The 22,353-nt window shown below is 50.9% G+C and overlaps 1 protein-coding gene across 3 annotated transcripts in view; it reads left to right on the top strand.

Moving 5' to 3' along the window:
* Positions 1 to 22,353, top strand: part of MMP9 (matrix metallopeptidase 9) — a 37,600-nt gene that overhangs the window by 10,940 nt on the left and 4,307 nt on the right. For 2 of the 3 annotated variants that reach the window (XM_059706901.1, XM_059706900.1), the window contains exons 3-9: positions 19,587 to 19,819; positions 20,169 to 20,317; positions 20,607 to 20,735; positions 20,823 to 20,996; positions 21,186 to 21,359; positions 21,680 to 21,856; positions 22,004 to 22,162. In XM_059706901.1, the coding sequence (XP_059562884.1) occupies positions 19,587 to 19,819; positions 20,169 to 20,317; positions 20,607 to 20,735; positions 20,823 to 20,996; positions 21,186 to 21,359; positions 21,680 to 21,856; positions 22,004 to 22,162 (1,195 nt within the window). Of the gene's footprint in view, positions 1 to 18,700; positions 19,078 to 19,586; positions 19,820 to 20,168; positions 20,318 to 20,606; positions 20,736 to 20,822; positions 20,997 to 21,185; positions 21,360 to 21,679; positions 21,857 to 22,003; positions 22,163 to 22,353 lie in introns of those variants that run through there. The other variant, XM_059706899.1, reaches the window with a different exon arrangement.

Here is a 22,353-nt window from a genome sequence, read left to right as displayed (position 1 = left end):
TTTTTTAAAAATTCAAGAAGTATGAAAAGATATGAAGTTTAGGTAAAAAATCTCTCTCCTTGTCCCCCAATCTTGAGTGTGACTTTCTATACATAACTACTGTTATCGGCTACTTGTGTACCCTCCAGAAAAATTTTAAAGGTCTGCACACACTGGATATATAATACTAAGTGTTGTGGACACCCGTCCCCCCAAATACACCCTTAATAGTTCTTGTCTGAATAGTTTTCCCTAAGCACACATAGATACATCTGAGTAGGATCCACTACCCAGAGATGTACTATGTTTAACCAGTTCCCCACTGATGAGCACTTAGGTTGTTTGCTATTATAAATAGTGCTGCAAAAAATACCTTTGAACCTATATGTTTGCTTGAGTTGCCAGCATAGTACAATGAACACTTATGTAAGTACTAGGGGCCCGGTGCACGAAATTCGTGCACTGGGTGTGTGTGTGTGTGTGTGTGTGTGTGTGTGTGTGTGTGTGTGTGTGTGAGGGGAGTGTCCCTCAGCCCAGCCTGCTCCCTCTCACATACTGGGAGCCCTCAGGCGTTGACCCCCATCACCCTCCAATCGCAGGATCGGCCCCTTGCCCAGGCCTGACGCCTCTGACAGAGGTGTCAGGCCTGGGCAGGGGACCCTCATTTCCCCCCATCACTGGTTCTGCCCCCAGCCCAGGCCTGATGCCTCAGCCAGAGGCGTAGACCCCCATCACCCTCCGATCGCCTGATCGGCCCCTTGCCCAGGCCTGACGCCTCCGCCAGAGGTATCAGGCATGGACAGGGGACCCCCATCTCCCCCTGATCACTGGCTCTGGCCCCCGCCCAGGCCTGAGGCCTCTGGCCCAGGAATCATGCCTGGGCAGGGTACCCCCATCTCCCTCTGATCGCTGGCTCCACCCCCCGCCCAAGCCTGACGCCTCTGACCCAGGCTTCAGGCCTGGGCAAGGGGACCATCATATCCCCCCAATCCCCGGCTCCGCCCCCCACCCAGGCCTGATGCCTCGGCCAGAGGAGTTGACCCTCATCACCCTCCGATCACCAATCACTGGATCGGCCCCTTGACCAGGCCTGAGGCCTCTGGCAGAGGTGTCAGGCCTGGGCAGGGAACCCCCACCTCCCCGCGTTGCAGGCTCCGCCCCTGCCCAGGCCTAATGCCTCTGGCTGAGGCGTCCGGCTCGGGCAGCGGGGACCCGCAGCTGCAGCGGCCCCACGATCGTGGGCTTCGCTTTAGGCCCAGGCAAGGGACCCCTAGCTCCTGGGACTGCCAGCTTCGACCGTGCCCAGCTCCCATCGCTGGCTCCACCCCTACTTCCTGCTATCACTGGCCAGGGTGGAAAAGGCGCCTGATTCTCCGATCATGGCTGGGGGGCAGGGCCAAGGCGGCCCCAGGGCCGCTTTTGCCCTGCCCCCCAGCTCTTAGCTCCCCCCTGGGTTTCCGATCACTGTCAGTGGCAGGGGGCTTCTTCCTGCTTTCCCTTTCGCCTCCCTGCATTGTGCCTACATATGCAAATTAACTGCCATCTTGTTGGCAGTTAACTGCCAATCTTAGCTGGCAGTTAACTGCCAATCTTAGTTGGCAGTTAATTTGCATATAGCCCTGATTAGCCAATGAAAAGGGTATCGTCGTACGCCAATTACCATTTTTCTCTTTTATTAGATAGGATATCTGTAAGAGAAGGATCTCAGCAGTGAAATTGCTGGGTCAAAAGTTCTGTCCATTTAAATTATTTCCAAATTACATTATCAGAGTTTATGCCAATTTACATTCTTACCAATGATAAATGAGGTTGTCTGTTGCTCCATGTCCTTACCAACACTGATTGTTTATCTTTGCCTTATTGATTTGTCAGAACTCTTTGTATATTAGAGAAATGAATTCTTATCTTCCCCTTACGTTAAAATTTTTCCCAGTGAGGCACTTAAAGGTTTTTAAAAGTTGATTTCAAAATTTGTATTCCTATTTATTTTTTCATTGAAGTGAAATTCACATAACAAAATTAATCATTTAAAAGTGTTTTTTTTCAAGTTCACAATTCAGTAGTATTTAGTACATTCATAATGTTGCACAATCACCACCTCTAACTAGTTCCAAAACATTTTTTATCCCCCCAAAAGGAAACCTCACACTCATCAAGCAATCTGTCTTCATCCCCACGCCCCTTCCCATCAAGGCTATTCTTGTTTTGTTGTTTTTGACCATCTGGTTTTACCTAATGAAATGTATGAATCCTTTTTTATAACTGCTTTGCGATCATGCATTGTGCATATAAACTTGCTTCCCCCCACTCTGAGATTATTAAAAAGCATGCTGAAACCGGTTTGGCTCAGTGGATAGAGCGTCGGCCTGCAGACTGAAAGGTCCCAGGTTCGATTCCGGTCAAGGGCATGTACCTGGGTTGCGGGCATATCCCCAGTAGGAGATGTGCAGGAGGCAGCTGATCGATGTTTCTCTCTCATCGATGTTTCTAACTTTCTATCTCTCTCCCTTCCTCTCTGTAAAAAATCAACAAAATATATTTTTTTAAAAAAAGCAAACAAAAATTATTAAATTATTCGTAACAGTGAAATCTTAAAACTTGGGAACCACTGTTCTAGATCACCCGCACCAGCTTGAGTTCTAGAAGGCAAGCACCTCCGCTTGTCTCCATCTCCAGCACCAAGCAAAGTTAGAGAATAAGTATTGAGTAAATGTTTGTTAAAGGCAATTCTTACCTCAAGATTATAAGAAGAAAACGCCTTATATTCTCATGATGTCCTTTTAGGGTGTTTTTCCCCTTAATTAAAAGTTTCATCCATCTGGAATTTATTTTGGTGAATAGAATGAGGTAGAGGTACAGCTTTATTTTTTTCCAGGTGGCTAGCCAATTGAACCAACACCATATTGAATAATCTGTCTTCCCCCACTAAATTGAAATGCCACCTTTAGCATATACTAAATTCCCACATGTATTTGGGTCTATTTCTGGACTCTCTATCTTGTCTTCGTGACCTCTCTGTCTGGGATTCTGTATTTTTCAAAACTCCCCAAGGGATTCTGATGTAGCTGATCTGCAGCTGGTGCTGAGCTAGAATGGCTATGTTTGCGGATTCTTAGCAAAAGGAAGGAAAAGAGTATCATAAAGTGAAATTTCATTTTAAGGGCCTATCTTTTATTTTGAGATTATGTCCTTACTAGGCCTTTAAATTTTTAAAATGAATGCTGATAATAGATAGTCATTCTGGTTTATTTATTTTTTCAGTACATTTTTTAAGGAGTATAACATGCGTAGAGAAATGTACACAAATCATAAGGGTACAGCTTGATGAATTGCCACTAAGTGAACACCCTGGAACACCTAGGGCTGTTGTAACAAAGTACCACAAACCTGGTGACCTAAAACAACAGAAAGTTATTCTCTTAGTTTTGGAGGAGAGAAGCCTGAAGTCAGGGTGTCAGCAGGACCATACACCCCGAAGGCTCTGGGGGAGAATCCTTCCTGGACTCGTCCAGCTTCTGGGGGCTCCAGCAGTTCCTTGGCTTGTGGTTGCATCACTCCAATATCTCTGCCTCCATCTTCACACAACCTTCTCCTCTGGGTCTCCGATAAGGTCACCAATGGGTTTAGGGCCCATTCTAATACAGAATGATCTCATCTCAGGATCCTTAACTTAATTACAGCTACAAAGACCCTTTTTCCAAATAAGGTGACATTCATAGATTGCCGGGGAGAGAGGCACAATTCGACCCATTACAATATCATGTAACCAGCATCCCACGTCAAGAACTGGAGCACCAGCGCAGCCCTGCAGGAGCCCTCATGATCTGCTGGGCAGTGGAGTAACCACTGTCTTCACTTCTTATTCCCCCCAACTTTTATTTTGAAAAATTCTCAAACTTCCTATAAGATTCACCTAGGTTCATGAGTTGTTAACATAGGGACACATTTGCTCACCCCATGTCTCTCTCTCTCTCTCTCTCTCTCTCTCTCTCTCTCTCTCTCTCTCTCTCTCTATATATATATATATATATATATATATATATATATATATATATATATACACTAGAGGCCCGGTGCGCGAGATTCGTGCACTTGGGGGGTGGGGGGGAGTGTCCCTCAGCCCAGCCTGCACCCTCTCACAGTCCAGGAGCCCTCGGGGGATGTCCGACTGCCACAGAGGCAGTAGAGGCTCCCGCCACCCCCACTGTGCTCACCAGCCATGAGCCCGGCTTCTGGCTGAGCAGCGCTTCCCCTGTGGGAGCACACTGACCACCAGGGGGCAGCTCCTGCGTTGAGTGTCTGCCCCCTGGTGGTCAGTGCACGTAATAGCGACTGGTCTTTCCTCTGTTCGGTCGATTTGCATATTAGCCTTTTATTATATAGGATACACACACACACACAGACACACACACACACACACACACATACTAGTATATGTAAAATGTTTTTCTCCCTCAGACACAAGGGAGTTAACTGCAGACATCCTCATATTTCACCCCTAAATCCTCCAAATAACAGGCAGTCTCCTCCATAACCACAATACAATTATCCAATACACAATCAATATTCTCCAGTTGTTCCATGGATATCCCTTAATGTGGCTATTTTAAACCCCAGCCCTAATAAAAACTTTCATATTACTTTTAGTGTTCATGTTTTGTTTTTAAATCTATGTATTTCTGTTGAATTCAGGGAGGAAGAGAGAGAAGGTGATAGAAACATCAGTGGTGACAGAGAATCGTTGATTGGCTATCTCCTGCATGCCTCTGACTGGGAATTGGATGGAGTATGCAACCCCAACATGTGCCCTGACCTGGAATTGAACTGTGACCAGGAGGGTTCATAGGTCAGTGGTCAACCACTGAGCCACATCGGCCAGACCATTTAAAAAAAAAAACATTATTACTGCTTTAAATTTTTTCTGGCAAAATGAAGACTTGGCAATTTCCTGTCAATTCCCAAATACGTTCGAATTCAAAAGGTGAGTCGCTGCTATGGACTAGCATCATGGTTCACAAGAACTTTCTGGATGCCGCCAATGATCTATGACTTGTGCTGCTCAGTATGGTTGCCACATGTGACTAGCAAAACTGAGGAACTGAATTTTAAATTTTATCCCATTTTCATTAATTTAAATTGAAACATGCACACAGGCCCCATGGCCATCAGGACAGACAGCCCAGGTCTAGATCAACCAACACAGCTGGGGGTTGAGGTCTCTTGTCCTCAGCCCATGGTCACGGAGGAGGTGCTGAGTGATGGGGGCACAGAGAGGTTGAGGAGAAGCTCTGAAGTCTAACTCAGCCCTCTCACCCTGTCAGCCACCATCCCCATGTCACTCCTTCTTCAGTGGTCCATACATACGGTATATTCTGTGCGTCTACCCTGAGAATAAGGTGACGAAAGGTCTCCGCTGTGGCTTAATCAGAGTGGATTGTAAAAGTCTGCGAATGTGTTTGCCTTACACATCAGTTTGTCATCCCCTGAGGTCAGGGGCCCAGCTCAGTGTCTGACATTTAGAAGGAGACTAGTAAGGGTTTGCAGAATGAATGAATGAATGAATGAATGGTATGCATGAAGGTGCCTGGTAGAGTCTTCCAGGTCAATTTGAAAGGCCAGGACAGAGAGGACAGAAGAGATGGGGCTGTTTAGTGAGAAGAGTGCTGGTCGGACTCAGGAGACCCGAGTTTCATCCAGCCAATGGCAAGTCTCTTCCCTCCTCCGGGCTTCAGTTATCCCAACAGTAGAAAGAGGTGGCAGGGCTAGGTCAGGCTCAGGGCTCTCCCAGGGACAGGGTCAGGGCAGATGGTGCTGTGAAGCACCTCCTCTTCATCTGTACTTACATCCTGGAATTCCCTTGAGAGCCAGTCTCTTAAAAAGGTCTGGAGCTTTAAGAGTTGGGGGCCTCCTGAGTCAGGGGTGGCTCCCAGAGTTTGAGAGGTCAGGCTGAGGATAGGCCGAGTAGGGTTTTGAGGAAACTCCCCACTGCCCTCAGAGGCTGCAGGTCTGCTTTGGGCCTGCACCTGACCCAAGGGGTGTTTGCTGGGATTTTCCTTCTGAGGTGGTGAGCCAATCCCTACAAGAAGGGGGGCATGGTTCAGCCTCAAATCTTAGTGCAAGAGGAAAAGGCAGGGGAGTGTCCTTACCCACGCAGGGACAGAAGGAGCAGAGCTCTAGGGTATGTGTAACCTGCCTCGCCCCACCCATGGGTGACTCAGGCTGAAACTGGATGCCATCTAAGGCATTCTCCCTGTCTAAGCCTCATTGGCCAGTCCTGCCCACTGCTTTCCATTTGCCCCTCAGGAAGATGCTTTTGCATTGAAAGGTAGTCATGGGAGGAGGCCAAGGCTGCAAAGCCCTGCTCCTTGCCCAGGTGGCAAACTCCTCTTCACTCTTCAAAACCTGGTTCAGATGTTATTTCTTTTTTTTTTTTTTTGAATTTTAAAATAGAAGATGTTATTTCTGATAAAGCCTCCCCTGACCTTTTACCTCTCCCCAATAGAATTAATCACCCCCTCTTCCAATATGGACTCTGGAGCCAGACTACCTGGGTTTGAATCCCTCCACTGCCACTTACAAGCTGTGTTACTTTGGGCAATTTACTTAATTTCTCTGTGCTTCTCTTCCTTCACCTGTGAAATGGAAAAAATAGCACCCACCTCACGATTAAATGAGTTAATACTTGTACATATAAATACTTATGTCAGTGCCTGGCACTTATTATGAGCTAAATTAAAAAAGCTGACTAGTATTACTACTGCTTTTCTATGTTTAAGAAATACCTGCAAATACAGTAAACAGAGCAGATAAGGTCCCTGTCCTCATAATAACCTCAGCTTGCAGGGAGAGATAGGTGAATAGACAGGAAATTCACTCTGAATTGTGAAAAATGCCACAAGAAGGGAAGTGGTTGGCTGAGGGGGTGCATGGGAACACGGAAGAGCCTCCTTCTCAGGTTGGGGTGGTCAGCAGCATTTTCCTGGGAGAAATGACATCTCAGCTGAAACCTAAAAGATGAATAAGATTTAGCCAGACACGGGGGAGGGCAGAGATGGGAGGCCTGGGAAGGGTTTGAGGCAGGGGGAATGGAGAGTGCAAAGGGCCAGAGGCCAAAGCATGGCATGTTCTAAGGACTGAGGTTGGAGGGATGGAGGAATAGAGTGGGAGGGTGGGCTGTCATAGGCAATGGTTGTTGAGTGCATGTCTTTATGGTCTGACTCCTTTCATGTGTTTTTTTTTTAAATTAAATCTTTATTGTTCAGATTATTACAGTTGTTCCTCTTTTTCCCCCCATAGCTCCCCTCCACCCGGTTCCCACCCCACCCTCTGCCCTTACCCCCCCCCCCCACTGTCCTCATCCATAGGTGTATGATTTTTGTCCAGTCTCTTCCCTCACCCCCCACACCCCTTTCCCCCGAGGATTGTCAGTCCACTCCCTTTCTATGCCCCTGTTTGTATTATACTCACCAGTTTATTCTGTTCATCAAATTATTTATTCACTTGATTTTTAGATTCACTTGTTGATAGACATGTACTTATTGTTCAATTTTTATCTTTACCTTTTTCTTCTTCTTCCTCTTCTTAAAGGATACCTTTCAGCATTTCATATAATACTGGTTTGGTGGTGATGAACTCCTTTAGCTTTTTCTTATCTGTGAAGCTCTTTATCTGACCTTTAATTCTGAATGATAGCTTTGCTGGATAAAGTAATCTTGGTTGTAGGTTCTTGCTATTCATCACTTTGAATATTTCTTGCCACTCCCTTCTGGCCTGCATAGTTTCTGTTGAGAAATCAGCTGACAGTCGTACGGGTACTCCCTTGTAGGTAACTAACTGTTTTTCTCTTGCTGCTTTTAAGATTCTCTCTTTGTCTTTTGCTCTTGGCATTTTAATTATGATGTGTCTTGGTGTGGTCCTCTTTGGATTCCTTTTGTTTGGGGTTCTCTGCGCTTCCTGGACTTGTAAGTCTATTTCTTTCACCAGGTAGGGGAAGTTTTCTGTCATTATTTCTTCAAATAGGTTTTTAATATCTTGCTCTCTCTCTTCTTCTGGCACCCCTATAATTCGGATGTTGGTACGCTTGAAGCTGTCCCAGAGGTTCCTTACACTATCTTCATATTTTTGGATTCTTTTTTCTTTTTGTTTTTCTGGTTGGGTGTTTTTTGCTTCTTCATATTTCAAATCTTTGACTTGATTCTTGCGATCCTCTAGTCTGCTGTTGGGTCTCTGTATAATATTCTTTATTTCAGTCAGTGTATGCTTAATTTCTAGTTGGTCCTTTTTCATATCCTTGAGGGTCTCACTAAATTTATCGGTGGTTTCTAGAAAATTCTTGAAAAACCTTATAAGTGTGGTTTTGAACTCTATATCCAGTAGTTTGCTTTCCTCCATTTCTGTCATTTGTGACCTGTTTCTTTGTCTTCACATTTTGGCTGCTTCCCTGTGTTGATAGAATGGTTTTCTGTGCTAGGTGTCCTATAGGGCCCAGTGACTCAGCCTCCCCAGTTACCTGAGGAGGACACTCTTGGTGCACCCTTTGTGGGCTGTGTGCAAAGTCTTGTTGTAGTTAAGCCTTGACTCTTGTAGGTTTCACTGGGAGGAATTGACCTCCAGGCCAATTGGCTGTGAGAATCAGCTGTGGTTATGGTGGAAGAACTTCTGTGCTGGAGACACCCTTCTGGGGCAAGACTTGCTTCAGTGGGGCTTTGGTGCTCACTGAGTCTGCCCCCTGAGTGTGTCCCTTATGGATCTGAGGAGTTGTAATCTGGATGGTCCCACTCTGACCACTGGGTACACTGGCTCTTGGATCTCTAAGGAGGTGCTAATTTAGCCTCTGCCTGAGGCTACCCAGCAGGAGCTACAGAGAGATCTGCAGATTCCTTTTCCTTGTTTGGGGTGCCCAGATGAGGCCCAACTGTGAAGCAATGCAAGCTGCTGTGGGGCCTTGGGCCTTCTTTTGGATGTTCTGGGTCTCTCTGATCCAGCTGCAGTTAGTTAGGTAATTTTAGATTGCAAAGGGCCAGGACATTCATATGCAAAAGGCTCTGGGCACAGCTTGGGGCGGGGGGGGGGGTGGTGGTCAGGGAATCAACAGGCTGGAGCAAACAGCTATGGGTGATCCTCAGCCCTGCCCTAAGAGGCTGCTCTAGGTCTCACTGTTCCTGGGTAATCTCTGCAAGCACCTCTGAGAGAAAGCCGTCCTTGAGTTCCGCCCGATGCCAGACAGTCCAGTTTCTCCCCGTATGAGTCTGGGTCTCCAGAGATTCACCCAGAACTGGCGTTCAGAGCAGTCAGGAGCTTGTGTCTCCCTCCCGATTGAAAAAGACAGCCACGTCCTCAGTTGCCAGCCTTTCCACGTGCGCCCTTTTCACGTGCGCCTCCGTACCTCTGCACTTTACTTCTGCACCTCCTGAGTCTCAGTGTGCTTTTCTCTTTCCTTCTAGTTGTAGAATTTTCACTTGGTCAGCCTTCCTGTGGTTCTGGATGATGTCCGTTTTGTCTTTTAGTTGTATTTTTGAAGTGGTTGTGCAAGGCAGCAATTTCCAGTGTTTACCTATGCCGCCATCTTGGTTCTCTCAGAAGCACAGAATTTCCCACCTCCTCCTGTCCCTTGTGTTGACGGGAATCTCCTTTCATGTTTTGAGAGCTTTTGCAGGACAAACTCATGTCTCCTTTCTTTCCACATGCCCAACACCCACCAAGCACCCAGCTTGGCACTCTTCAAAGCTTCAATACATGTTTGCCAAAGGGAAATGAAAGAGGAGAACATTGCCTTTCCCAGTAGAGCACTGGCTCCAGCAACCTTTTCATTTGATTATACTAGTACTTGTGAGTTAGGCATTCTTAATAGCCTTGGGAAGTCAAGTTCACTTGTTAGTTCAGAATTGTCATCTGCTGTGCATCCCAGAATCCTGTGAATTGAATAGTTCTGTTGGAACAAAGTCAAGTTCTGAGCCAACCAGGTGACCACAGGTCCTGCTCCTATGAGTCCCTCTGTGGATGAACTTTCAAACTCCTGGATGCATACGAAGGAGGTGGTACAGATGCTATAGGTCCGTGAATTATACTTGGAATAGCACGGTGCTAGCCAACATTGCCTTTTTCCCTGGCCCTAATTGCAATGGTGATTGTGAAAGCAGGTGGAGCCAGGCTTTGTAGGGCCTCGGATGCCAGGCTAGGGAGTTTGGTCTTCATTCTGGAGATAGTAGGGAGCTATGGAAGCTTTCTGATCATGGTCAGGGATTGCTGACCAAGATGTGCATCTGGAGCGTGGGTGCTGGGTACTGGAGGGCCAAGCTATTTACCACCAGGCGAGAAGTGGGAGGGCTGAAGCTCAAGCAGTGTCAGTGAGAATGCAGAGGATGGAGGGTGTTATGGACTGAATTGCCCCCCACCCCATTCATTTGTTGAAATCCTATCCAGAAGCACCTCAGAATGTGACGGTATTTGGAGATAGGGTCTTAAGAGAGGCAATTAGGTTAAAACAAGGTCATGAGAGCAGATCCTAATCCAGTATGACTGGTCTCTATAAGAAGAAGAAATTAGGACACAGACACACAGAGGGAAGACCACGTGAAGATACAGGGAGAAGACAACCATCTACAAACCGGGGACACAGGCCAACCCGGTCCTCACCTTGATCTTAAACTTCCAGACTCCAGAAGTGTGAGAAAATAAATTTCTGTTGCTTAAGCCCCCTAGTCTGTGGTACTTTGTGATGGAAGCCCTAGCAGACTGATACTGAGGGGATGGATTTAAGAGGATTAACCAGGTTGTCAACTGTTTGGATGACATGGGGGAAGGGGGCGAACTATAGGATTATATCCAGATAGATGGTTTGGAAATTAGTAAGGCCAGGGAGGAGAGAGTGCCATGAATAGAGGCAGGAGAGTTTGCCTGGAGGGAGGAGCAGGGGTGGAGAGGAGTAGATCTGGACCAGGTTGCACTGGAAGTGCCCTGGGACCTTCAGGAGGCTTTTGGCAATGGGGCTGGTGGTGTTTGTGGTCACAGCCAGACTCTTAAGTGGTTGAGGAGAAGGAACGGAATGGTCCTTGTGGCAATTGGGGGCCTTGGTTGCAAGTACTCAGAACTGCTTTGGGCTAACTTAAGCCAAAAGGATATTGAGAAGGTTTCTGGAGGCTCCCAGCAGTGATGTGAGGGCTCGATGCCAGAGTAGGAGGCAAGGGAAGTGGCCAGAACCATGCCACAGGGACAGCCCATGTGCACTCTCAGGGCTGCTGGGCTCCCAGTGCCACATCCCACTTGCATCCATTAGCAGATTCCTTCCCAGCCTCAGAAGGAGCCTAGGAAAGATATTCCATTACTGGGAAACCAAATAAAGGCATGGCTCCCATCACCAGGCAATGAGCTGACGATCCCGTTACAAAGATGAGGAAGCTGAGGTTCAGGGAGGAAGCCATTTACCCTGGGTCATACCGTTCAAACCAGGTCTGTTGGATTCCAGCACCCAGCTCCTTCCACTGCACCCGTTGTCACCTGGGAGGTTCTTCACGGAGCCCCATGGCTGGGCCTTGGAGAGCTTCCAAGTGGTCCCCAAGCCAGGCCCCTTCTAAGATTGGGAAGGCATCTCACCCACCCCCCTGAAAGGGGGAGCTCCCTCACCCCATCTACTGGTGCTCCCCATCTTTTCCCACCGGGGAAATCCCAGATTGCCTCTCATCAGGAGCAGGGCTAAAGCTGCTGCTTCCAGAGCTCCGGAGGCTTCCAGAGCATCCTCTCTGCAGCCTTCCCGCAGCACCCACGCCCGGCCTGTGCCATCCTCCCTTCACCCCGGCGCCTGGCTTCAGGTGTATCAGCCTCAGCGCCGCATGAGGTTCAAACACATCTCAGCAGGCTTTGTGAATACATTAGTTTTATTGTCCCCTAACATGCCACAGGGGTGGGGAGGCGGGAGGAGGGGGCCCTGGAACTCAATATGCAAATGTATGCAGATCGCATCTAAATGAGGGTGTCCCAGGATTAATGGGAAGAAAAGGCAATCAGAGCAGGCCTGAGGCTCTGCAGCAATTCGCTTGAAAATGGCTCTCCCGGGAGGGGATCTTGGGCGGTGTTTCAGAGCGTGTTCTTTGAAGCAATGTCTCCAACGCACAGGGGAAGGAAGAGCTGCAGAAATCGGTTCTGGATGCTTCCTGGCAAAATGTTCGCAATTGCTTCAACTATGTTGGGGGTGGGCTGGGAGAGGGGGTGGAATCTCTGAGCCCTTCGGACCTCAGGGGCTGTCTCTGCCACTGATTTCTAAACCAGGGGAGCTTGCTAACATCCATTTCCAGGCCTCACTGATTATGAATCAGATCTCTTGAGAATCTATATTTTTTTTTTAAGTCCCCAGCCTTGGGAAATACTGATGCAAACCAGGGGTTCTTAATCTTGTCTCTTACAGGTTTCAGGGGCCCTGTAGAGCAGTGTTTCCAACCCGGCTGCATAAAAGTCCCAGTGCTCAGGCTGTCCCCCAGACTAAGTAAGTCAGAATCTCGAGGGTGAGTGTGTGTGGGGGTGAAACCCAGGCATCACTATTCAAAAGAAAATCCTAGTGATGCCAGTGCGCAGCCACATTTGAGCAGCGCTGCGGAACAGGTAGTGTTCTCACAGAGGAGCGCTGTACCTGTGTCCTCGCTGGAGCTATATTTAGCTCTAGGCCCTCCACCTGGTCTTTTAGGGAGGGGACTGTTGTCAGGGCTCATGTTCAGCTGGTGTGCATCTGGTACAGAAGCGCCAGTAGTTAAATATTGAAATATTTCCCTACCCATTGGTAACAGGCGCTGCTTTGAGCCATCTAAGTGGCCCAGAGCCCTAGCCTCTTCCCCCAGGCCCCTAGGACTGCGGATCCAGGAATGGAAGGGTTCATGATCCACACAACCCGCCTCCCCCAGCTCCTCGGACTGAATGAGTTCTGATTGCTGGGGGTTCATGAGGTCCTGGTTGTTAATATTTGATTGTCAGCCCTGGCTGTAATACTGCGGGGAGGATCATCAGCTCTACAGCCAGCAAGGCCAGATTTGGGTACTAGCTGTGTGACCTTGGGCAAGTGGCTTTATCTCTTTGAGCTTCAGTTTCCTCATCTGGAAATGGTGTCAGAAGCATCTTTCCTGCCCCCCCCCCCCCCCCCCGCCTTAGTGTTGGGTTGAAGCTTGACTAGAGCAGAGGGCTCAAACTTGAGGGTGCACCAGCATCACTAGGCAGGCTTGTTAAAACAAAGATGGCTGGGCCCCACCCAGCGGTGCTGATTCTATAGTTTTGGGGTGAGGATCTGCATTTCTAACAGTTCCCAGGTGGTGCTGAACTCCTGGGCCTGGGACTACACTTCAAGAAGCACCCGAACTAGAAGATGCCTGAGAAAGTGTGCCGGCCAAGAATGGGGGTGCAACCCAGATTTGTAAAAGGGGCAAAGAAGTTGCCAGTTGCCCTGTGTGCTGTGTGGACATCTCCAACCAGCATGAACCGAGTGACCACTAAATGTTTAACATGTGATTTCCGAGGATTCAGGCCCCTCCACCTCTTCCCATTGTGAACAGGCCCAGATTCAGACCCTCAGGGCCATCCATGATCACTGAGAACATGGTGTCTTCCCCATCTGTTATCCAAAGGAAAACAACACTGAACCCTGAAATGACTGTAAGAGGAAGTCCAACAGGGACCTGATTTTCCCCATGTTGGCTGCTTTAAGGAATTCTTGCAAAACACCATCTTTGTGGTGGCAAGGGATGAATGAGCAGAGCGCAGAGGGCGGACGTTCAGGGCAGTGAAATGACACTGTATGGTAGCACAACGAGGGATACATGTCATTATGCATTTGTCCAAACCCATAGCAGTACAACACCAAGAGTGACCCATAAACCATGGACTCTGGGTGATTACGATGTGTCAATGAAGTGTCATCAATTGTGACAAAGGTACCACTCGAGTGAGGGCTATTGATCATGGGTAGGATCTGCATGTGAGGGGCAGGGAATATGTGGGAAATCTGTACTTTCCTTGCAATTTTGCTGTGAACCTAAACCTACTCTAAACATGTCTTAATAATAAAAAAAAAAAAGCAAATAAGTTTTAAAATGTGTGTTTTGTGGCTGCACCTGCTTTGCTGGGACCCCAAGCATAACCTTACCTGCCAGTGGGCAGCGTGATGCCAAAGGAACTGGTCCTGGGCTCATCCTCTTCCCCCCCTAAATTTGCATGTCTCTCCCTCTAAGCACTATCCCTTCTTGTGGGCATGAAGCTCTCGCCTTCAAGGAAATGCCCCTTGACTGTTCTCTGCCCCTTCCAGCCCCTTTAATTTTCCCTTTTATTCACCCAACCAAACACCCCAATCCTGTTCTCTCTGTTGTTCCTGACTCTCCCTCCAGCCTGACTTCTGGGCCCCACTACTGCCCCAGGCTGCTTCCCCCAGTGACTTCCTTCTTGTCAGATCCAGTGACCTGATATTAGCACGGGATTCAGAGTCAGAAGGCCTGGGCAGGAGCGCTGTCACTCATCAGCTGTGTGACAGTGAGCAAACCGAAGCCCTTCTCTGGGCCTTGGATCCATCACTATGGAAATGGTTTACAATGCCTGCCTTCTGTGAATGCCAAAGAGTTCTAAAGCTCAGAGTCAAATATGTTAAGAAGGTTTGCTGCCCTGGCTGGTGTGGCTCAGTTGGTTGGGCATCATCCCATGCACTGAAGGGTTGCCGGTTCGATTCCTAGGCTGGGCACATATAATGTGTAATCTCATTTAATACCCCCACAACCCTTTGAGTGAGGACTGTTCCCTCCTCATTTTACAGACAAGGAAGTGGAGGCGTAGAGAGCCAAAGTGACTTGTCTAAGGTCAAGCAGTCAGAAGGAATAGGAGCTACTCCAAAGCCTACACTCTGTGGCTTCCTGTTGAAGGAGCTCCGTACAGATAAGTGGGAGGCATGGCAGTATTATTCTTAGGGCCTCTAAGAGTCAGCCTGGGAATTGTCACCACCCTGAGGCTAGGGCTGGCAGGTGTGTTTGCGGGTGGGGGTGGGTACATGAGTGATGCTCTCCCCTGAGGAAATGTCTTGCAATACATACACCTTTCTGCTTCATCCTAGACACAAGTGTCTTCTCAACATCCTGCCGGGGCCTCTCAGGCCTGGCTTCCCCTCCCCTCGCTGGCAGGTTTTGGAGAAACAGGATTGGAGTTCCCCCTCCTACATGGGGGAGAGATTCCTCATCTCGTGAGGCTGACCCCGGTCTAGGGGCCTGGAGTTACTAATAGCAGCCCGCAGGGCTGTGTCATCCAGCTGGTGACTCAGGGCTCCAGGATCAGCCCCTTCCCATCCTGATGGGGCCTCCACCGGGTTGAGGGGCTTAGAGTCCAAGTTATGACTCTGGTCAGGCTTAGAGGGAGCCCACCTGGGGGTATATCCTGCTTCCTGCCTCCTCTCCCAGGGTCTTGGCTAAACTGTGTTGTGGTAGTGGAAGGAGGGCTGGGGAAGTGGGGAAGGGGATGTGGTAACCAGAACCACTTCCTGCAATTGCTGTGTTGAAAACCAAGCTCTCCCCAGTTGCTCTTGATGAGGGTTGGGGAACCAGGGGGTAAAGGAGGAAGTTGGGAGGGAGTGAGGAATGGAGACTTCTTGCTTGAGTTGACTCCAGGAATCAATTTCCAGGGTTCCTGGTGGGGTGTTCTTTCCCTGCTTGCCAATTGGTAAAAACAGCCAGCTGGTCCAGAAGCAATCATAATTAGAGTAGCCCCAAACACTTCTTATGTGTCAGGCACTTGACATCTGCTAACTCACTTGACCCTTATAACCCCATGAGGTAAGCACTATTGTTAACCTCATCTTACAAATGGGGAAACTGAGGCATTGACCAATTATGCCAACTACTCAGATCCCACAGCAGGTCCATGCCAGAGCTGAGCTTTGAACCAAAGCAGCTTGGCTCTACAGTGCAGACTCTTAGCTACCATTCCTTCTTGTCCCCCACACTCAGTCCCTGACTTGCTCTGTGACCTAAGAGAGGAAAATTCTCCACTCTGGGCCTGCCTCAGTTTCCTCATCTGCATGATGGGGGCAGTTGGAATAGATAAGTATGCCTCCCTCTTGTGATGCTGGTCTTTCTGGTAATAAATCACTCATTTGATTTCTCCCTTACTGGACTCTCAAATCCATGAGCATGGACAATAGCTATCTTGGTCACTACTGTATTCCAAATTCTTTTAAAAAATACGTTTTTTTAAATTATTGATTACAGAGAGAGGAAAGGAGAGGGAGAGATAGAAACATCAATGATGAGAGAGAATCATCAATCAGCTACCTCCTGCACACCTCCTACTGGGGACTGAGCCTGCAACCCAGGCATGTGCCCTGACCAGGAATCAAACTGTGACCTCCTGGTTCATGGGTCAACTCTCAATCACTGAGCTACACTGGCAGGGCGTATATTCCCAATTCTTTTTAAAAAAAAATATTTTTATTGATTTCAGAGAGGAAGGAAGAGGGAGAGATAGAAACATCAATGATGTGAGAGAATCACTGATTGGCTGCCTCCTGCATGCCCCCCTGAGGAAATGTCCACTGGGGATCAAGCTGTAACCTGGGCATGTACCCTTGACTGGAATTGATCTCAGGACCCTTCAGTCCGTAGGCCGACGCTCTATCCACTGAGCCAAACAGGCTAAGGCTTCCCAATTCTTATCACAATGACTAGCCTGTAAAAACTTAACCAATATTTGTTGAGTAAGTGGTCTTTAAAGGTTTGAAGATCATCATCAATGGTCTGAGTATATGATGAAAGTTCTGGACCCTTTACCTAAGAAAACCAACATATGCCAGTGGGAGTGACTTGGCCCCTCGCACCCAGGGGGCATTTGGCAATGTTTGGCAACATTTCTGGTTGACACAACTGGCAGGGGGAGGTGCCACTGGCATCTAGTGGGTGGAGGCTGGGGATGCTACAAAACATCCTACAACAGATGGATGGCCCCCACAACAAAGAATTATCTGGCCCAAACGTCAATAGTGCTAAATTTGAGAAATGTGGCATATATACATAGATATGACATATTTTGTACAATTGATGGCAAGTTAGGAGGCGGTTCATGGATTCTCTTAAAGTCCATGTCTGCCTCCAGATGAAGACCCTCTGGATTAAAGGGTCTCTGTTTCCATCTCTAAAATCATATTGCTCTGACCCTACGCTCTCAAGTCTGGACTATAGCCCTCTTGGGTCCCTTGTCCTAGCCTCTGATTCCCCAAAGCCTAGGCCTCCCCTCTGATATTCAGTGGGTGCAAGGGATTAGGGGAAATGGGTCCAGGTTTTAAGTCTTCCCCCGATCCCATCCTCCAACTCCTCTCCAACCCCTAGTTATCTCAGTTCCCTGTAAATTCCATAAACATTAAAAACTTCAGAACTATGCAGCCCTAGGCTTGAATTCTGGTTTTGTGTATTAACTCACTGGGTGATTAAGGCATGTTCCTTAATTGCTCTGAGCTTCAGTTTCCTCCCCTGAAAATGGGAGGGATACTCAAACCTGCTCCCCAGATGGTGGTGAGGATGAGAGGAGATGCTTATAGGGGACTCATCACAGCACTCCACAGTAAATCTCAAAAAATGCACGGTTATTAGGGCTCAGAGGTGAAGTGACTTGCCCAAGGTCACATAGCTGGGAAATGGCAGAGCTGGGACTGAAAACCAGGACTGTGTGACTCATTAATTAGTGAACTCTAAAGTTTCCCCTTTCCTACAAGGGAAGCTAGTTGTCTCTATCTCACAGACTCATTTATTAGATAAACATATAAAGTGCCTGGCGCTGAGTAAGTCCTTTAAATACAGCTTATTTAATTTTTATTGTCCTTCCTAAATAATGCCTTGAAGAAGGCAGTAGTGGATCCTGCCCCACCCTGGCTGGCTGGGAAAAAGGATAGGAAGGAAGCTGTTGGTTTATTGGCATAAGTGGTCATCACTGGAGCTGGAGCCTGCATGGGTGAAGCAGGGCTAGAGAACTGAAAGGGCTCCTGGAGATAAACGCCTCCCCCCATTTTATAGTTGAGTCCAAAGCCCAGAAAGGGGAAGGCATTTACTCTAGGTCACACAGCAGGTTAGAGCCCAAGACCCCAGTCTCCTGATTCCAAGTTGGAATCATGATCTTGGCCCAAATAATTAAAAGCACTCAGCTGGTCTGTTGAGGACTTGCAACATACACTGTATTAAGCATTTTATGCGTTGGATCTCATTTTATCCTCACATTCAGGGACGAAGAGCCCCTTTTTACAGCTGCGGAAACACATTCAGAGTGGTGAGGACATTTGCCCGAGGCACTGTAGGAAGAGAGGAAAGCCATGTCTGCTGGCTTCCAGATGCAACAAACTCCCCCTCCACTGCCCTGAAGGAGTCAGCCCCTGAAGATAGGGGCTTGCCCCAGTGGAATTCCCCAACTCCAGCCTAGCAGAGGCCACTCATTTCAGGCCAGGTGGAGCAGGGAGAGGAAGCTGAGTCCAGGAAGGCTTCCAGGGAAGAGAAAAGTGGGCAGAGCCTGGGAGTGTGGGGTGGGGCCCACAGAGGGGGTCTGACCAGGAAGTGGGATCACTAGGTTCAGAAAAAGGCCTCTTCTTCCCTTTGGCTGAGCAGTTGGGGCCTTCAGATGGGGGGCTCCTCTCTTTTTTCATGAAGTTCTCACAAGCTGTGCAGTTTGCAAAACCCAACCTTCCCCAATGGGCCTGTGGTTTCCTGTGGGTCTCTGTGGGTCTAGGGTCCTGCCTGACTCAGCAGTAGGGACTGTGGGCAGCAAGGAGAGGAGGAGGTGGTGTAAGCCCTTTCTTTGCCTTCTCATACTGGGGCTGCCAACACACACACCTACATACATGCACACACATGCATACACCCCATCCCCTGAGTCAGCCTGGCGGTGAGGGGCGGGGTTACTGATTCAGTTAACACTGACTCCTTAAAGCCCCCACCAGGGCAGCTGCAGCCAGACACTGCTCCTCTCACCATGAGCCCCTGGCTGTCCCTGGTCCTGGCTCTCCTGGGGCTGGGCTGTTGCTCTGCGGCCCCCAGACCACACCAGCCCACTGTTGTGGTCTTCCCAGGAGACCTGGGAACAACTCTCACCAACAAGCAGCTGGCAGAGGTAAGCAAACACCTCAGCCTAGAGTTGGAATCGCAGGGAGGGCATGGCTCTCAGGAGATGCTTTGGGCCACACTGGGGGTAATGGGGACGTCTAGAGACAGAGGTGTCTAGGATCAGGCACTGGGAGGGGGGCGTCCTGCGGAGGCTCTGGGCAGCGATGGTCAAGAATGGGTTCATGAGTTTCCTAGGTGGGCAATGGGAATAATATGGGGGTGGGGGAGCATTGGAGGGTTCTGGGGTGTGCATGGGCTGGGGGTGAACAGGGGTGAACCTTAGGGGCCCCTGAGGTCGGTATGGCCAGGAGCATCCAGGGCTGGGAAGGAACTAAGGATGTCTGCAGGGAGGGGAGATGCTTGGGTGGGCACAAGTACTGATGTCCAGGGTACCAAGTCCTGGGTACCATCAACGCCTTGTTGCTGGTCCTGAGCTCCTGGGGGGATGGAGTTCTGACCCAGGAGGGCAGAGAAAGGGACTCAGTGCCCTGGATGTCCCTGCCCCTCCGTCCACAGGAGTACCTGTACCGCTATGGCTACACACAAGTCGCCGAGCTGAGCGACGACGATCAGGCCCTGAGTCGGGCGCTGCGGGTCCTCCAGAGACGCCTGTCTCTACCGGAGACCGGGGAGCTGGACAGCACCACCCTGGAGGCTATGCGCACCCCGCGCTGTGGCGTCCCAGACCTGGGCAGATTCCAGACCTTTGAGGGCGACCTCAAGTGGCACCACGAAAACATCACGTACTGGTGCGTGGCGGGGTCCCGCGGGGTCAGAGCGGGTGGGGTGAGGAGGCCGGTCTCCGCGTGCGCGCTCAGCGGTGGAACGCGTCCTGTCTGACCCTCCTTGGGTTTCACTAAACGTGCAGCCTGGGGGAAGTGGCTCCCCCACTGAGTCCCGGTTCGCCCTTTGGGGAAGCGGGCCTCCTAGCCCGGGTCCTCCTGCCAGGGCCAGTGTGTGTCCAAAGAGGAAAATGCATCGGACAGCGCTTTACTGATGAAAGCCTGGAGCCGAGGTCGCCGAGGCACAGGGGGTGCCTGCCGCCCCGGCTCCCGCCTCTTACTCCCCTGGACCCTGTCCCCCGGCTTTTCCCTACAGGATCCAAAACTACTCGGAAGACTTGCCGCGCGACGTGATCGACGACGCCTTTGCCCGCGCCTTCGCGGTCTGGAGCGCCGTGACGCCGCTCACTTTCACTCGCGTGTACGGCCAGGAGGCCGATATCGTCATCCAGTTTGGTGTTCAGGGTGAGAGCGCGAGAGGGAAAGGCCAAGCGGGGCTGGGACGGGGACAGGGGAGGCAGGACCGCGGAGCGGGCAGAGGGGGCGCTGGACCCGCTTGCTCTGGCCGGTGGCCTGTGGCCGCTGCCTCGGCCGCCGCTCGTCCTTCCGGCGCCTCCTCCGCTCGGCGCACAGCGCGGGGGCGCAAGGGCTGGGGAGCCGCTCCCGCGCTCAGCCCCGCGCCCCTGGGTGGCGCAGAGCCTGCACCACCCGCACCCCTGCGCCCAGCTAACTCTCTTCCCATCTGCCTCTCCAGAGCACGGAGACGGGTACCCCTTCGATGGGAAGGACGGGCTCCTGGCACACGCCTTTCCTCCGGGCCCGGGCATCCAGGGGGACTCCCACTTCGACGATGAGGAATTGTGGTCGCTGGGCAAGGGCGTGGGTGAGATCCCGAGCCGCCGAAGTCCCCCTTCCCTCTTCTCCTCACCCCGTCCCCAGCCGCCCTGACCCAGGCCCCCTCCCCCTGCAGTGGTCCCGACCTTCTTTGGAAACGCGGACGGCGCCCCCTGCCACTTCCCCTTCACCTTCGAGGGCCGCTCCTACTCCGCCTGCACCACGGACGGCCGCTCCGACGACCACCTCTGGTGCAGCACCACGGCGGACTTTGACACGGACCGTCGGTTCGGCTTCTGCCCCAGCGAGAGTGAGTTCGGGGCCGCGGAGCCCGGGACCCTGGATTGTCACCCCAGCGCGGCCACTCGTGTTGTGGGGTCTGCAGGCCGTTCTCCTGTCCTCTGGGCCCAGTTGACTTGCCCGTGACATGAGGAGAGGGGGGCGCAGGAGCGGTGGCCTGTGGGTTAGTGAACTCGGGGTGACGTGTGGGCCTCCCCAGGACTCTACACCCAGCACGGCAATTCCGACGGCAAGCCCTGCGTGTTTCCCTTCACCTTCGAGGGCCGCTCCTACTCCGCCTGCACCACCGACGGCCGCTCCGACGGCTACCGCTGGTGCGCCACCACCGCCAACTACGACCAGGACAAACTTTACGGCTTCTGCCCGACCCGAGGTGCGTGTGCCCCGCCCGCCACTGGTCCTCTGAACGCGCCTCCTCCACCCATCAGTGACTCTGCACTTGTCACTGGTCTGCGGGACCGCGGGCACTCTGCCCACCCTCACCCAGCCCCTCCCTCTGCCTTCCACTGGCCCCGCCCCATGCACAGCCTGCCCTCCCCAGGCTCACCCGGGGCTCAGCGGCGCCCTACATCGCCCCCTAGGCTTTAACAATGGCACCCAGATTCTCTAGCTCCCTGTTTGGCCCGCCCCTGGGCCCCTGGGCCCCTTATTGGACCCACCCACCTGCTCACCCAAGGCCCTGGGTCTCTTCAGTGGACTCGACGGTGACCGGGGGCAACTCAGCGGGGGAGCTGTGCGTCTTCCCCTTCATCTTCCTGGGCAAGGAGTACTCGACCTGTACCCGGGAGGGCCGCAATGATGGGCACCTCTGGTGTGCCACCACATCGAACTTCGACAGCGACAGGAAGTGGGGTTTCTGCCCCGACCAAGGTGTGCAGGGTTCCAAGGTTCTAGGGCTGGGGTAGTGTGTGTGTGTGTGTGTGTGTGTGTGTGTGTGTGTGTGAGGGGGGGCGGGGTGGAGGCCGAAGCTGGGAGTGAAGCTCAGGGCTCAAGTCTCAGGCTCCCTTTTTCCTCCAGGATACAGCCTGTTCCTTGTGGCTGCGCACGAGTTCGGCCATGCACTGGGCTTAGATCACACCAACGTGCCAGAGGCGCTCATGTACCCCATGTACAGCTACACCGAGCAGCCGCCCCTGCATGAGGACGACGTGAAGGGCATCCAGCACCTGTATGGCGGTGAGGTTCCGTGGCAGGGACCGTGGCAGGGACCGGGGGAGGGAAGGGGAGGTGGAGAATGGGGTGGGAGGAGTTGGGACCTCAACACCTCAACACCTACCTGTGGGGGAGCCTGGGCCCCACCGGTGTAATTGCTGCGGGGTCAGTGCTTGGGGCTGGTGATAAAGAGCCCAGACTCTAGAGACCGTGGT

The sequence above is a fragment of the Myotis daubentonii genome, chromosome 8 (genome assembly GCF_963259705.1).
Source record: "Myotis daubentonii chromosome 8, mMyoDau2.1, whole genome shotgun sequence".
Lineage (NCBI taxonomy): Eukaryota > Metazoa > Chordata > Mammalia > Chiroptera > Vespertilionidae > Myotis > Myotis daubentonii.
Note: the sequence above shows the minus strand (reverse complement) of the source record. Positions and strands in the feature narration are given on the sequence as shown.